The sequence below is a fragment of the Musa acuminata genome, chromosome BXJ2-5, assembly GCF_036884655.1.
Source record: "Musa acuminata AAA Group cultivar baxijiao chromosome BXJ2-5, Cavendish_Baxijiao_AAA, whole genome shotgun sequence".
Lineage (NCBI taxonomy): Eukaryota > Viridiplantae > Streptophyta > Magnoliopsida > Zingiberales > Musaceae > Musa > Musa acuminata.
In genome coordinates, this window is record NC_088342.1 from 351,830 (window position 1) to 369,378 (window position 17,549).

At 35.8% G+C, this 17,549-nt stretch overlaps 1 protein-coding gene across 2 annotated transcripts; it reads right to left on the reverse strand.

Annotated features, from left to right (window-relative positions):
* Positions 1-375: 375 nt before the first annotated feature.
* On the reverse strand, positions 376-17,056 carry LOC135581980 (histone-lysine N-methyltransferase ATXR2-like). 2 transcript variants are annotated; one of them, XM_065107629.1, is made up of 16 exons: positions 16,850-16,990; positions 15,290-15,365; positions 14,871-14,946; positions 13,182-13,267; positions 12,753-13,114; positions 12,348-12,460; positions 11,976-12,007; positions 10,489-10,631; positions 4,869-4,956; positions 3,467-3,515; positions 3,262-3,316; positions 3,001-3,070; positions 2,858-2,927; positions 1,669-1,745; positions 885-941; positions 376-750 (listed from the first exon to the last, which is right to left on the reverse strand). In XM_065107629.1, the coding sequence occupies exons 3-16, from the start codon at positions 14,926-14,928 to the stop codon at positions 634-636; spliced, it is 1,377 nt and encodes a 458-aa protein (XP_064963701.1). In that variant the 5' UTR covers positions 14,929-14,946; positions 15,290-15,365; positions 16,850-16,990; the 3' UTR covers positions 376-633. The 2 variants fall into 2 exon arrangements, with proteins under 2 accessions (XP_064963701.1, XP_064963700.1); XM_065107628.1 differs by lacking the exon at positions 15,290-15,365 and having other exon boundaries at positions 16,850-17,056.
* Positions 17,057-17,549: the final 493 nt, after the last annotated feature.

Sequence of the window (17,549 nt, forward strand, 5' to 3'; positions counted from 1 at the left end):
ATCGTGTGCCTTTTTCCGATTAGCATTCTGCGATTTGGCAAGCAGTAGTAGTAGTTCATGCTGTTTGAATTTTGTTTGACAGATTTGTATACTAATATAGCTTTTAATTTTCAAAAAGAAGAGAGAAAAAACATACAAAGAACCTCAAACTTGTCTCCATCCGATCTTATTGTCTCTTCTTTCCTCGCAAGGCTTTCATTTAAAATGGGTAGTTAGTTCATCCAAGTGGTTGTTGTGCCCATCAACAGTTATCTTTGCGATGTTAGATGACATCTTCACCACTTGGATATTATTGGCCATCTCAACTAATAAAAGGCTCCATCTCCATTGATAACAATCAAAATCTTATCTTCACCACTTTGTGAACTGATAGTATAATAGTAAATCACTGTTTTGTGAATTTTCCAGCAATGTGCAGAATCAACAGCTTTTTCTTAGAGAAACATTTTTGACAAGAAAAACTCACCTAAATTGTCTCATATAATGTGTGTATATAAATCTAGAAAAATTGGATTAAAATATTAGGGCAATGATATCAAACACACTGAAATGGGATCAAATTCCCCCAACCATGCTTTCAACGATTTGCTGATTGCCTACTAAGAAGACTCCACTCTTCCTCATCTTCTAAGTTCACATTCCGGGCATCTCCTCCAAGCACCTTGGGCACATGCATCCAAAGCCATAATCGGCAAGGAGGGTTTGTCTCTCATCATATGGGAGATCCTCATCGATATATGAAATAGTAATCTGCAGAAGTTAATCCGAAGCATCAGGGTTCCCACCGAAAGCAGCGACAGGAACCTACCAAGCTAACAATGGATTCTATGGCTAGAACATGGCAACTTCATAAAACATCATCATGTTCTTCAGCAATACAATACCTCCTCTCCTTTGACAATGGGTCGTGCTGCTATAATGATCGCTTGACCGTCTTTATCCTGTAATGAAGGCCAATTCTAACTTCATCAAAATTTTGAAAAAAAAAAACACATTCTAAGACATTTTTAACTAGTTAATATGTGGAGGAGCATGAAGGTTTCCGAAAGAACATCAAGAATTGAGACATGCAAAAGGCTGCAACATGTGGGGATGTTTTCTATGCCGATATATGTGCCAAATAAATTATTTGTCCGAATAGTTGAAAAGAGCAATAATTGTGCAAATATTGAACTGATGTTAAAAATAACAACAGAGAGTGTCTAAGTTCTCTTTATAACAGTGACAGCATTACAATTACTGAGATGAAATCTGTAAGTATAGTGTTAAGCAGCAAATATACAAAAAAAAAAAAAAAGGAATGTCATGTTAAGCATTGCATCAACCATACTATTGTGACATGGTGTTTTAATTATAGATCAATAAAGAATTTCTCATAACACTTGGAGGCACCACTTAAATTTTGTGTATTTGCCAAATGAAATGATTCAAAAACAAAAAAGAGGTTATTAAGAACTAGGTGATTAAACAATAGGCTTTCATTCATGAATCAAGACCCATAAGTTATACTTTTCAGTATACTGCAAGTTTTAAATGTTGCCCTGGGTGATTATTCAAGCATGTAGCCTATCAGAAATATGGCAGATCCATATTAACGTGTGAAACTCCTCAAATGACACTGGTTGGTTCAGACTTACACCTATAGAGGTTAAACCTTTTAAATTTTACCTCATCTCTTTTGAATGCTTTGGCATTGGGGCAACAAGAATGGTTCATGCAGCTTTGCAGAGGGTAGAACCCAGTACCTGGACATGAAAGTAAAACATAAATGACATGACAATCTGTCATTCAATGAAAGAATCTTGAACAAAAGCAATGGTATTTGATTATTTGCCTTGATAAGTTCATATATAGAAAAAGCACATTAAATGAATATTCAAAATCTACAGCTGTAAAATTGACTTTTTATGCTTATACTTTTATGTCATAGAACATAAATTTATATCATAGCAAATAATACAATTTGTCTGAAACAGGAGCAAGATTGGTATTTTCAGTCGAATTTTCCATTTTTTCTTGCAGCAAAATATTGTTTTGGCTTTTCTTTCAGGGTTTCTGACAATCTTGACTTTTGGTCATTTTATTATCTATTCCCATCAACAACCGAGTTCCTTAACAGGCACTGTCCTAGGTTGATGTTTTTCCTGTCTGGTAAGGCAGAAGAGGAGCACATGTGTACATAAATACACCTTTGGTAATTGTTGGACTTTTATTTTCAGTATATTAAATCCTACCACATCATTGCTGACTTGATTCTGGGCTGAAGTTGGGTTGACCTACAAATTATCCGTATTATTGATGTGTTTTATCTAGTTATATTATGAACTCAGCTATAAAAAAAATCAAAATTATCATTAACATTAAATGTTAAATTTGGCCCAAAAATTGTTGGACAGCATACCAACAATAGTATGCATCCGCATGGTGCAGCAGCAGTCCATACCAGCCAAGCAGTGGTCATAAAGTACTGGTAATTAGTGTATCAAAGCTTGATCAATATGGCTATAATCATTGACGAGTAAAACTTAATGCATAAGAAATTACAGAAACAAAAGCACAGAAGTGTTTGCACGTATAGGTTTTAGGTTGAGAAAGTGAAAGTGCACTGTGCAACTATGCAGAATTCTTCGGGTGTCTTGTCACTCTAAAAGCACGCGAGAGGAAATAATGAAAAACAACATCACATGAATTCAACATGAAAGCTTTAGCATTAGCAGAGCAATTCTGGCATAGTGGATATCAAAGCTATGTTGGTAATAGAAATTCGAAAAGTTGGTACAGTATAAACAAGTACAGTATGGTAGGTATGGTTAGGAAAACAAGGGACTACAACCATGGTCAGATGCACTATACTAACCTTGACAACAAACAGAATACTCATCACCAAGTGACTCCAGGAGCGGTCGTGTTAGTTTCTCAGCTTCCACCTGCAACAGATCAAGTTCTCCTATTTAGAAGAGCGATTCACGACATATGGAAAGTATGTGTACTAGTTTTTACCTTCTCTGGAGAGGGAAGATCATCAATATGTATGAAATAGTCCTCAACTGGCGATGCCACAACTAGATCACTGCATTCATAATGTGATAACCAGTTTTGATGAGGCCATAATGGGAAAAGCTATCTTGAAGATGAACAAATGTATAGACAGAAAGATACTGCCAATCTAGAATAACACATTTGAATAGAACCAAGAATCCCAAATTAAGGAAAAAGCTTAGTATCTACAGCACAATAGTATCTGTAGGTTCTGTTACTCACAGATTATTAAGCTCAAACATGCCAATAATATGCCCATAGATCTCAAGTGAAAATACTTAGCATAGTCAAGGAAAGTGACATCGGAATTGATAGCAATTAAATGAAACCTACCAAAACGGATACGGTCAGCTTGATCAGCAAATTATCAACACTAAAGAAGATATAGTTTGTCTCAATCAACTGATTGATAAATATAGAAGGATACAAGGCGCGCATTCATCCTTGAAGATAGCTTCCTTGAGAAGCTGCAGGGACTGCAAAGATAACATAATTTCTTGAAGTCTTATTTAAAAACCTCCATCTTTACTTTGGCATTAACCAATAAAGTATCAACATCATAGTTGTACAATAATACTAGTGACTACGAACAGAAAACTTAAGTATGACAGTTTAACAGCTGCAATAAACAATTATGCAAACAATATTACAAGAACCAAATTCTTTAGTTACCTCAAATCAAACAGAATGTGTACAAAAAGGCAGGTAATCGACATTTACATATTTTGCCTACATTGATAAACATAGCAGTAACTGCTGCATCTCGTCTTTTTTTATAAGTTGTCAATCACATATGGTAACTATAACTTTCTTGTATGTTATGACAACAGTCCAAATGGCTAAGCAACTAATTAATAAATCAACACAGTGAATTGACAAGCCTGCAACTGAATACGGCAATCATATTTTATGCAAACAGTGAAATACAAGCCGAAGTGACCTCATTCATGAGCATTTTATTATTTGGAAGCTACTCACCCAAACCACTTTGAAAGTAAAAGGTCATGATGCAACTAAGTCATAAGATTCGAAAGGCAACAATGTATTTCTTCGAATATATAGAATGGAACAAAAGAGTTTGAAAAATGTCAATATGGTTGTTGGTTTTTGATGTTACCCAGATGATGAGGACAAACGGTTTCTGCAAAGTCTAAAAGCACCAAGTTGAGTGCTGGCTATCATATGATAAAGTTCCAAAAACAATGAATACAACCTAAAATCTAGGGTATTTTAAAAGAAATATGGTAGCTAATAAAGGAGGCAAAGAGCTGTATATATGATGACTACAAGGACTACGGTATTCTTTTACAAAAGTTGTAACTAAAATTGGGAGGAGATTAATAGACTGTAAAATCTAAGGCAAGAGAGCATTTATGGACTTGCTAAAACTAAGGCAAGGAAGAGTAGAGATGTAGTTAACATCAGATTTATGGAGGTTTTGAAAGACCAAAAAGTGCATGTTCATGAATGAAATTTAAGAAAAAATAAAGGAATCCACTTGTATAAGTTATTTAACAGACATTCTTCAAACAACTTAGCTTTGGACAGAGAAAATAGTAATATGATTTTAGAACAAGTAACACAGATGTGCCAACACGAAGGAGAGACCATTACCATTTTACCATATCAGCATGATACATGCATAATAACCACCATGTGAATTCCATGCCATGGATTCTTATCAACTCTAAAATGAAAGTCTATGACACTTGTTCCCAAGAAGGCCATCATTGAATACAATAGCAATAGGTCTCAAGCACATCAAATTCATATTTAACAGCACAAGATTACTCAGGTTTGTTAACATATTGCAGCAAGAGCATGCTTACAGTAAAGGCTAGGTCTCTTAGTTGCATTCTGAATGATGCTTCATCAGAAGAATCAACATCATCGGGCAAAGCAATACAGTCCCACCACCTACAAGAACAAATGCACCGACACTCAACCTTACCAATACATACATACAAAGTTATAGCTTGGCAAATTGCTACTCTTAAGAAAACAAAGAAATACTACGAGGATTGAAATAATGATTGTATTAGAAATTTTATAAATTCTGCCCCTATCCAATATGATGGATAGCCTTCATACATCATTTTGTTGTCTAAGAAGGGTAGCAAAAGTTCAAGAACATCATAAATTAGTTCCTTTTTTTCAACAGATACATTGCTATTACATGGAGAAAAACTTTGAGCATTATAGACTTTTGATTTGCAGATGATGGATGTGGCCTGGTAGAAATATTTTGATTCTCATGTGATCGAGAACCATCCAACTTTATAAATGATTTCAAAAAAATTTATTCTAGGCAAAGAAATCAACAAAAAATCATCAATTAGTTGACCCAGAAACTCTAAGAGTTGTGTGGAAGATTGAAAAGCCTTTTGGTCTTTTTAGGTGCTAACATTGGGACTCTACTTTTGTATTAAGTGCACTCTTTTGGGCTATAATCAGTTGTTTCAAAAATGTTTAGACCTCCTAAAAGTCACATTTGGGGTTTCTAAAAAGCATACAAGTTCCTTAGGAGGTTAATATTGGGTATCTACATTGATTGTACTAAGGCTCCTAAACCTCTATAAATAGTGGACCAATAGATGAGACACTTCATATTGGAAAGAAAAAGAATTACATCTTTACTCCTCTAGCCTCTTACTCTTCTCTCATATCTCTAATCTCACTCCTCTCTTTCTCTCCTATTTAATCTCTAATCTCACTCCTCTCTTGCTCTCTTTATTTCTCTATGTTGTTCTATATCAATTTGGTATCAGAGTTACCAAGAAACCTGCCCTGTACCTTACTGGGTCCCAACTAATAGTAAAAGCTTTAATCAACACTCTTGGATCCTTGCACCTCCAAAGACAACCCCCTGTGTGTGGAGTTGGACTTTGGAGCCACCATCCCTACAAAATTAGTGGACCACTTAGCTCTTGGTGCTCGATAATTTTTTAAAACTCCACAAATATTTTTGTTGCAAAAAAATTATATATTTTGTTAGATCATGGTTTTCATTGCTTCTTCTCCCCTCGTTTTCTCTCTTTTTTTTCTATTTATCAGCCTCTCTCTCTCCTTTAACTACAATGTCAATTACAGTACCACTAAAATTTAAAACCTTGAAAGTAGTAAAAAAAACTCAAAAGTGAGAAAAAAAAAAAAGAAGAGCTACTTGAATCATTGAATTGCTACCTTGTGCATTGCAACAATTAACAACTTCATTAGCAAAAGACAATTTGTCCATAACATTAGAATCATAACTAGGCGAGGTGAAAACCAACCAAAACCTAATGATTCCCAAAATCAACAAAGTGAGGCAGACATCCATGGGATCAAACTAAAAGATCATAGCACGATATTGAATAAGTTATCTAACCAAATAACCCAAGTCCTAGGAGCTCTCCGACACCTTGAAAAACAACCTATGAATTAGGAGGTTGATAAGCTGGTTAAGCAACATGACCATTCTCCACAATTCATAACTTTAAATATGGAATTTTGCTCACTCCCCAAACTCCACTTCGAATGAATCCTAGGTCCATATATAGGGCACCTAGTCACAATTATGCTCCAACAATATCTTATGACCAAGCCTTTGACCATTATGATGAATTCCTAGAACCTGCTAGAAACTCACAAACCCAAGCAATAGGTCAACGAGTTAGATTTACTGACAATTTGTGGAAATGGCTAGAAGAGTCAAAATGGATGTGCTAAACTTTGATGGTAGGGTTGACTAAAATACATTTGTTGACTAGTTAGATATAATGGAGGGTTATTTTGAGTGGTATAGAATGACTAATATTGAACGCGTGCGATTTGCAAAAATGAAACTGGTAGGATCCACTAGGAAGTATTGGCAACATGTACAACGTACTCTTGAACACTGTCGAGATCCTCCTATCACTCAATGAGAAGTCATGAAACAAAAACTTAGAAATAATATTTGCCAACCTACTTTCAAAGCCAACTAATTGAATAGTTGCTAAACCTGAAACAATTGACTTCTAATGTGATTAAGTATCTGGCACAATTTGAGGAACTTTTACTTAGGTGTGAAATTAAGGAGGATCAGATCATCGTTATTCAAAGGTTTGTTAATGGGTTAAGGTTTGACATCCAATGAGATGTCTACCTTAATTTCCCCCAACACCATGGAGGAAGCTTCTGATAAGCCCTGAAGATTGAGAAGTACCTTAAACTCTATCCAACTCATCAAGCATCTTCTCAATCTGCAATAAGAGAACCATATCCCAATCTACCCTAAGTAGTGACTCTATCAAGCCAAAAATCCCCACTACTAGCAACACCCCTGACCCAACCATGAATCGTCTACAACTCGTTCAATCACTAATTCTCAAACTGAAAGCCTACTCATGAGATGAAAATGAACTAGAAATTGAAGATACTCATGTCAATGTTGCCCGCATCATTCTCTCGACTACTAGTGATTCCGATGAATCGAAGAGGACAAGTATCTTCTATACTTTTATCCTAAGCAGGGAAAGAACTTACAAGTTGGTTATAGATGGGAGTAGCACTATGAACATAGTCTTAAAATCTACTATCCAGAGACTAAACCTAAAGGTCGAGTCACATTTGACACCATTCAATGTAGGGATGTCAACAGGCAGAGTAAGGCAAGGAGTGCTTCCTTGCCCCCATCCCCTATCATCCCTCATCCCCACCTTATTCCTCGTTTAGACGAGGTGGGAGCAAGGATGGGGATTCCCCATTTGGGGCGAGGAATCTACGGGTTCTCTATATTCTCCTAATTAATCAATTTCATTTAAAAAAATAAAACTATTATCAAAATTAATTAAAAATACCAAATTTTATAAACAATAACAAATAATATTTGTAAAGTTTACATGTCATAACAATATTCAAATGTAAATATATCCAAATATAAACAACAATATTTGTTAATACTATGTCATCTGGTTCAATCAAATCAAATTGCTCACAATTGATTCAATTAAGGCTCAACCTAATCTGATTTGAATTGGGTGGGCGATTGACCCGTCCAATGTCTAGGCCCAATATTTTGGCCCACATATTGACGGGGTGGGTACGAGTACAGGGACGGGATGGGCGGAGTGTTTTACCCATCCTCATCCCCTAACTACGTGGGTAATAAAAAATGTCTTGAATCCCGGCAGGTATAATTGACACCTCTAATTCAAAGTAGCTTGGGTTGGCAAAACGAATTTACCCGTGACTAAGAGATGCTTGATACCCATCAAAATAGGCAAATACCAAGATGAGATTTACTGTGACATTCTACCAATGGGCGTTGCCCATATTCTTATAGGTTGACAATGGTTGTATGTCCTCGATGTTATTAATCATGAGAGAGAAAACACGTCTTTTGATACAAGGGTAAAAACATCATCTTACGACCAACGAAACCATCAAGAAAGTACAAATCGAGAATCCTCAAGTCTCTTTCACAAGCCTCAACCACCAAGAGATTCCACTTATTGGGTCCTAAATCTTTTGAAGTAGAAAACTTAGACAACAAGTCTTGTATGGCCATCATTGCTAGAGAAATTCCTAGCCTTTGTATTACTCCTGACCTAACTCTTAAGGTTAAATCCTTGTTAGATGAATTTTTTGATGTCATACATTCAGAATTACCTAGTGAACTACCACTCTTACGGGAAATCCAACATATCATTAACATTACATCCCTTCTACTTAACTATCATGCCTCATAACCAACCCACTCCTTTGCTCAACACATTCATGATTTGCATACTAATTTGATGTAAAATTATCCTAAGTAATAAAAGTTACAAATTTGCTTCTAACGCACAATGAAGGAGTCAAGAGTTACAAGTTGGTGATTATATCTTGATTCGCGTTCGCCCTAAGTGATTCCCCAAAAATTCATTCAAATTGCATGACCAAGCTAATGGTCCTTTCCCTATTATTTAAAAATTGGGATCTAATGCAAACATACTCGATTTGTCTTCTGACTTAAATTTAAGTCCAATTTTTAATGTGGATAATTTAACTCCATATCATGGTATTTTTTAGCCTCTTTTGTCTACCAATATTCTTGTAGGTGACGATCCTCCTAAAGCACCAACTCTCCCACAATACAATGATGTCATAGAGGTCATTCTTGATAACGTCTTATTATGTCTACTACAAGCATCACGTAACACTTTCTTGTCAAGTAGCATGATCTTCCTGCTTCTGATACCACTTGGATTACTTTGGAGGTACTTTGTGATTTTGCACCAAAATTATTGGACAAGTGCCTTGCAGATCACTTTCCGAGGTTGAGTTCTTTTCCACTGGAGGAGAAAGATGAAAAATCATCTAGTTTTATATAGGATTTCAAAAAAGTGTATTCTAAGCAAAGAAGTCAGCAAAAATCGTTAATTAGTTGGCCTAGAAACTCGTAAGAGTTATGTGAAAAATTGAAAAATCTTTTGGTCTTTCTAGGTGCTAACATTGGGACTCTACTTTTTTACTAAGTGCACTTTTTTAGTCTTTCTAAGCACTAACATTAGGACTCTACTTTTGTATTAAGTGGTGTATTCTTTTTTTTCTCAGTTGTAATAAGTTATTTTAAATCTGTTTAGGTCTCCTCGAAGTCACATTTGAGGTTTCTACAGGGCATACAAGTTCCCTAGGAGGTTACTCTTGGGAATCATTGCCTACATTGATTGTACTAACGCTCCAGAACCCCTATAAATAATGGAGCTTGTCAGTGGATGAGACACTTCAGATTGGAATGAAAAAGAATTACATCTACTCTCTTCTAGCCTCTTTCTCCTCTCTCTAATCTTTAATCTCACACCTCTCTTCTCTCCTCTCTAATCTCTAATCTCACTCCTCTCTTTCTATCCTCTCTAATTTATAATCTCACTCCTCTCTTTCTCTCCTCTCTAATCTCTAATCTCACTCCTCTCTCGCTCTCTCTCTATTTCTCTACCCTGTTCTACATCACCATGTGGTTAACCTTGTTGTGGCTTACACCAGAAGGAACAAAACATACCCAATAGTAAATGTCACAACCTGCAAATAGTCATGTCAGGAAACTTCTAGACCTAGAACCCATTCTGTTTTCTCCCTATGACAAAAATTGCCATATCTACTTATTCAATTAATTTGTTAAGATTGACATACCCCTTGAGAATCAAACGTTGTTGGTAACTAAGAAAAAGCTTTGAAGTTTCAAATTTAAAGTTATAGAGGCCATAAGATGCAAAGAGCTGACTAACAAAAACTTTAAAGAATTCAAATATAAAATATCTGCATACAAGAGAGATATCAAATCATAAGTCAGGAAAACTTTGTATTGATCTGAGCTTTCAATCACCCACAACAAATTTTGCAAGTGCACTTTCGATTTGAGTTGCAGTAGATGGCTGATATATAGAAAGGCCCTTTGCTCCCTATAGTTAATGAGGCATGACCAACATGTATAACAAGTGAAACTACCTTTTCTTGAAGCCCATTGAAACCGGTTTCCAAGCCTCCAAAAGCAAAGGGAAGTCTGTGTCATCTAGTTTAGCACGCTTCTCATTCTCTTTAAAGCGTAGCCTCTTGAGTTTCCTAAATTTCAAAATGGTATATGAGATCACCTGACACGTTAAACCACATAGACGTAGAATTAGTTAGAGGAATCAGTAATATAAAGTAATGTCGCTGATGCTTATGAGAATAAACTAGCAAAAGATTAACAAGAGATGCATTAGATCCATTTCAAAGTAACAAAGAAGAAAAACGGGGAATGAAGGAAAAGCTAAGAAATTCAAAATTTTAATCAGTTACCAAAAATCTTCCGAAATCACTCATCCTGACATACTCAGAAAGAAGGTTCCACATATATGTTGCCCAATAATAAGGATGTTTTACAGCAAGAGCTCTCTCATTCTAGTATTATATACTCATTCTGTCAGGTTTAATAACATCTTTTACCACAAAAAATGCCTTGAGTAATTACAAGCCACTTTCTTCTCCAATGTCCATTATAAACATGGATTTTGCATCAATGCGAAATAATTTAAAATGATAGAAGTGATTTCAGGTAACAAAGATGGAAACATTATATTATAATGATTTAACACCAGTATGGACCGGTAAGGCAAACTATAATGATTATAGATCAATAAACAAAAGCTTGCATAGCAAAAAAAACTACATCAGATAATGGTGGATGAAAATTATGAAGCCATGAACTAGCACTGAGCAAAGACTTGTTAATTACACAAATAGAACAAGTGGTTTATCAGATGACCTGCAAAGGAAATTAGCATTAGATAGTCTTTCTAACAGTGCAAGATGCTGAAAGAATGTCTGCCTTCCTCCCAAATTGGCAATAATTACTTTGAGGAAATATCTGGTGGCACATCATTTTTCATGTTATAAGCAATAATTCCTGCTAGATCACTTATCGCTAATGAATGTATAAGCATGTAAAGAAATCATTCATATGGATTAAGTTAATTGATCAAAGTCTGGTCCATAAATTAGTAATGAAAGAAAGCGGAGACACAAGACAATAAATGATCTACAAGTTTGATAAATGTTATAGGTAACTTTAAAGAAATGAATTGAACCTAAATTTTGTTTAAGTTCCATTTATAATTTTTCTTCGGTAAGAAACTAAAGAACTTTCCAACCAGAACATCCTACTCTTGCCAGGCAAGAGACAATGTGACAGTTGCCACTAAGAAGGGGTTGGAAGCTCATCTTAGGTTTTATAAAAAGGTATTCTGCCAGCAAGCACAAACTGAGAATTCAACAGGTTCATAAGTAGCAGCAAAACTAACTAATCAAAGTATCAAACTGATTCTTGTCTTAAGGTCCACTAAAATCTTTGAAGCAGCATGAAAGCAAAGACCACATACTTCAGTTGAAATTCATACATGATATAGAAGTTTACTACTTAAACAAGGATTAGATACATAGACAAATCAGGATACCTTTGCAGCTAGGATGAAAATGTCATTTGTTCCTAAAAAAGACGAGTATAAACATTAGAATAGGAAAAGTAATTTCACTGTAAGATAAATACAAAAATATTGTTGTACATGTTCACAGCATCACATAAAATAATCTATTAGAAGGGTACAAATAAGTAGATTTCATGGTCAACACTATGCCACTGAATTTTAGGTTTATATCTCCTATCAGTTTAACTGATTCTAACCATTAGCAATGCAGAGGGAAATAATCATCAAAACATTAGCCATGATTTAGTACATAATACAATCAATTTAGAATAAATTACGGGAAAAGAGTCTTTTATAAGAGGATGAGGCATTGAGTAACACGTTTTCATGTAGTTAACTTACCATTGGAATGCTCTATAAATTTAAGTATTGCATCCCTTTTTGATGGTTCTGTATTCCTCCCAGTGCATAGCAAAGAATGAAATGATTCCCAGTCCAAATCTGTACATAATTTGCTACAAGAATAAAGCAATTCAGTCAAAAGGATCTAAAAGCAGGATATGATTTAACAAAAAAATAGACAAGATATTGAATACATATAATAATGAACAATAAAGAAGCATTTAAAGCATTAACTTGACATCATGGTAATTATTGATAAACTTCCAGTTATTTATGATCTGTAAGCATGACTAACAAATGTGTTTAATGCCATTGCTCACTTGTTTTGAAGTTTTCACCTTCTAAAACTTGAACATGTTTTCAATGACAGAAAGCATTTAGTGAATATGCCATTGCATTTCTAACCTGCAATAATGTTCTTCTTTGCACCCACCGGGACAATCAAAAATTGAAGGTAAAGCAAATAGATTTGTATAAGGCAAAGACATATTGCCATTGATAAGTGAATGTAGCACCTCCGTAGGAATAGAATTGTCCTTTGAGTTTGTATAAGTACTTGAGCCTATACCATGGCTTCCATTTGAGACAGAATGTTTTTGTATGTCATCTAACACTCTTGTGCACGCTTTTTCTGGAAATCTTGACAATGACTCTTTGCACTCCTTATTAGCAGATAATCCCAACTCTTGCAAATAGAGTTTCCTCCCAATTTGAAGTTCTATAGAACCAATAAAGTGAAAACAGTAACTACATACAAGACAATCAACCTGCAAAGGTGAAACAACAATCACCAAGTAATATGGATGTCTAAAAAGATGACATAATAATAGAGACCTTATTAGAACTGTGTTGAGCTGCTACAAGTATTTGATCCTTTAAAACAAGTTCACCTTCTTCAAATTCCTTGATGGCATAGACAGCTGCACTCACACACAGAATTCAAGGCACCACACTCCTCGATTAGATTGAACTATAAGGAAAAAGTTTAAACTAATATTGATAATGTCACTAAATACTTATCAAAAAAAGATAATGTCACTAAATAAACTTTAGGTTTATACTTAATTTAATTCTATTTGTTTCATATGAAGTTCAAGATATTCTCTAATTCCAGAAGAGAATATAGGCCTCCCCAGGAAGAGCAAGAGAATATTCCATTTCTACACATTTCTATATTCCCAGGAAAAATTGTTTTCAATGATTCTATCAAGTGTTTCAATTTTTTGCAACTCTTTTAGTTATAGCTTTTATGTGTCATTTGATGTTTCTCAGTATGGTTTGTTGTATCATTTGTGGATTAGATGAGACATAAATCTTGACCTGATTATATCACAAGCATACACAATAACTGACTTGTGCAGACGGGCTCATGTTCCGTTCCTTGAAACAGCTGCTGAAAAAGATAAGAAATTTCGGTATTTTGGATGATGAATGAAGCGCCAAATCAGGGTTTTCCTTTTTGGGTACCAGACCCGTTTCAGCTATCTGCTGGAACGATATATACCAGTCTATATTGGTGTACCGACACATGGTACATAGATGTGTTCCAGTGTTCTGACAATGAAGAAAAAGAGGGTGAAGAGGAAGAGGCAGTAGAGGAACAGAGGAGGAAGAAGGAGAAAGGAAGAAGAAAGAAGAGGAGGAGAAGTGCAGCAGCAACAGTGGCAGCGTCAAAGTGGAAGCGGCAGCGTCAAAGTGGAAGCGGCAGCGGCAAAGAGGCAACGGCGAGGGCTGTGGCATCATATACGAGAAGAGGGCTTGCAAACTATTTGTTTTTTTTTTTCTTTTCTAACGCTGAAATGGACTGGGGCCCATCACTTTTCAATGTTTTTTACTATTTTAATCGAACCACCCAAAACGGGGTTAGTCCTCGTATTGGTCCACGCCCAGTCCTGTACCATACCATTTCAGGTGGTACAGCAATCACTGCTCCAAATATATACATGACGTTGAGTGATACACAAGTCTCTGTAGGCTGTAGCAGTTGTACTCTGCTCTTTCTGAACTATTTCATCTTACTTTCTTCATTTCATTTCTTTATCCAAGATATTCTCTCTATAGTGTAATGACATTCATTTTTCGCTAAATGTAATTGATGTTATGCTTGTTAAAATTTGTAAGTGGCCTGTTCTACTCTAACCACAGTTAAGAGTTCGTAGATAAAGGTTTGCTGCCTTACAACACTGATCTGACCCTTAGGATGTATAGAAGGGCTTCAAGTTCTGGCATCATTTTCTCACATATTGTTGAAATATAACAAGATGAAGCTGTGATGTCCCCGCTATATGGGGTCAACTACAAGGATATTCTATGGCCATTGATGAGTTATCTAACACAAAATATACCCAAGATGATAATGTCAGCGAAGAAATTAATCTGCCAATTGAAGAATACTGAAGTCATATTAATTGAGATATTATGGCAGCATAGTCACAATCCCTTCCAGCAGGAGTCAACATGATATAGGTATAAATATGCTGACAAATAAGCAAGATGGAAGTGAAAAAAGATGAAAAAGTATACCTTTCCCACTACTGTTGCTAAAATTTATCTTTAAATTGTTGCATTTTCTTGTTTTCATAAGTTCATCATAATAATCCTGAAACAAGATAAATATGTCTTAGTACGGACATGCTGCAAAGATATATACATCAAGTTTAGGCAAAAGACAAGGATTGGTGAAGATTAACAATACATTCTATCTTCATCGTCTTACAAATCCACAATGCTGTAATTGCCACCAAACACATCATCACAACCCAGAGTGTTGGTAGATAAATAAAACACATATATAAAAAAGGGAATGAATTTGATAGTTGCATGCTATTTGTTAGTACAAATCTACCAATAATTCATGTGTGCAATATCGTACAAAAAAAAGATCTATAGAAAAGTGGATTTTTTCTATTTCATCACTAACTACAAGACATCAACATCATGACCTCAACATTGCTTTAAGCCTTCAGCTAACTTTTGCCACTAAGCAACCTCTTCGTCAATCTTTTCCTTTCTATCCTTCTGCAAAAAATTACATTTTTGTTAACCAAGTTTTCAGCTTATAAAACTTCACTCAACACTGATACCATGAAATTACAAATATAAACATACATCATCAGTGTTTGATTCTTGATGATGTCATGAAATTGCATGCTTTAAGGCATGCAAGTTCTCTTTTTTTCTTTCTTTCTCCAGTTAACTGACTTTCTTATGTGACACTGAAATCCTGATAGAAGTGGACAATTAAATTTGGCACAGTTTTATTTCAAGAAGTATGACTCAAGAGAGGTCCCATGTTAGAACAAATAGAGTATCTTGAGATGCACAACCAAAAGAAGAAAAAAGGATGAGATAATAGAGACAACACAAAGGTTTACATGGTTTAACTTTAATCCTTCTGTCCTACATACACAGCTGATACAGGAGACTTTCACCACGAAAAGAAAACAATAGGGCAATCTTTTCCAACCTCTCAGACTTCCAATAACAGCACTCAGAAAAAGAAAATTGAACAAACAGCAAAATTCCTGAGTATTGGGGTCCAATCCAATGTAAAATGCAGGGCCTAATGCGAAACTTCATAACCATAGAGCATACTCACGTTAATTCTATCAATTAGGCAACAAATCATCCATAAGAGATTCCTTGCAACAGATCATAAATCATGAGGTGACCAATATTTAACACAGCACCATACCTCATCCTATGATTATGTTATGCCCCTACTATCTCTTAAGAAAACACACATATAATATATGTTAAAATCAATTTCTTTAATATGTGGTAGATGTTGATTCTGGCTAACCTTTCAAACCATTTGGCACAGCGAACTTAAGCTCTCGGAGAAATCCTAATGGTAAGCAATACAGTAGAACCAAAACAAGAACCTTTTCACAAAATGAGGCAAACTTTAACTCATGTATTCCTAATTTCCAAAGAAACCCTGATTGTTAATCCAACACTAGAGCCATAAATAAGAACTGTTTAACACAATCTGGCAAACTTCTAGCTCATGTATTAAGAAAATATAACTCTAAAGGCCAAGCATCATATATGGGCATACCCAGTGCATAAGGCTCCCACCAATGCAGAGTCTCAAAAGAGTCAACGCATACAACCTTGTTAAAGAGGCTGTTTCCGAGACTCAACCGTTGGTTTCCCCGGTTGCAAAGGAACCGTAACCAAGCACCTAACTCGAACTAAAACAGCGGCTTATCTTGCAACCCCTACTATTACTCAGTAAAACAACCATCGTACTTAACTTATTGGCCCTCCTTCTTTGTTAAGCTTTCATCTTCCACAGGGTTTGATCCAAAGGAAACGCTAGGATGCTTAAAAATCTCATTTTGAAGAACAAATCTGCTGCTTCATCAAAATTCAATACTTTTTTCGGGGGACACCACGAGAAAAGAAGAAAGAATCGTTGGAACGTTACGGCTCGTAGTTGTTGTCGTACCACGACATTTAAAGAAGAAACGATGATCCGAGAGAGAGCAATATTCGACCTTAATTGATTCAGGAGAGGGAGGTGACAGAAGGACAGCTATCTGATCAGAGAGCTCCTTATCAAGAGGGCACGGGCTGCTGCTACCGCTGCCTCCTTCCATCGAGATTGAGAGGACGCCACAGACGGTGGAGGGTTTCGGTGAGAGGTTTTGGGGAGCGAGCATTCCCACCTCCAATATGTACACGTGCATCTCTAACCGAGCAAGGATTCATCTAGATTCGTGCCGGTCCATAGATTGCTCGATCTTGGCCCTCCATCTCCCACGGCGGTCTCTAATTGTCGATTTTTCTCTCCCATGAAATGAATTGTTGTGTTATATATATATATATATATATATATATATATAAAGAGCTGATTCAGGTAAAATTCAGATGAGAGATTTGAAGTCATCTTCTGAAAGTTGGGTTGGGGAGTCACCATGAATGAGGGTGGTGGTGAGATGAATCCACCTAGGTGGCCTGGGAATCAATCCTGATGCTGTTCTCGGCGATGTTGTAGATCGTCATGATTCCTTGGAGGCCATGTCTTGTACTAACACTTGCTAGTAATATAATATGCCATGGATTGGGAAGCAGTTTGGAAAAGGGGAGGGCATTGGAGGCACATCATTTGTCTAAGAATGCAGGTAAATAGGGCATTTTCCTTTCTCTTTCTGATCTTTCTGTGATGCAGCTCTTCATGCAACCAATCTTGCTTTT

What these genes read in the sequence shown, in the direction of transcription:
- LOC135581980 (XM_065107628.1), bottom strand. Translation starts at nt 17,041, where the DNA reads ATGCACGTGTACATATTGGAGGTGGGAATGCTCGCTCCCCAAAACCTC. An exon ending in CAAGGATGAATGCGCGCCTT is followed by an intron (nt 3,317 to 3,466) that starts GTATCCTTCTAT and finishes GACTATGCTAAG; the next exon opens with TATTTTCACTTGAGATCTAT. An exon ending in ATCTTCCCTCTCCAGAGAAG is followed by an intron (nt 2,928 to 3,000) that starts GTAAAAACTAGT and finishes GATCTGTTGCAG; the next exon opens with GTGGAAGCTGAGAAACTAAC.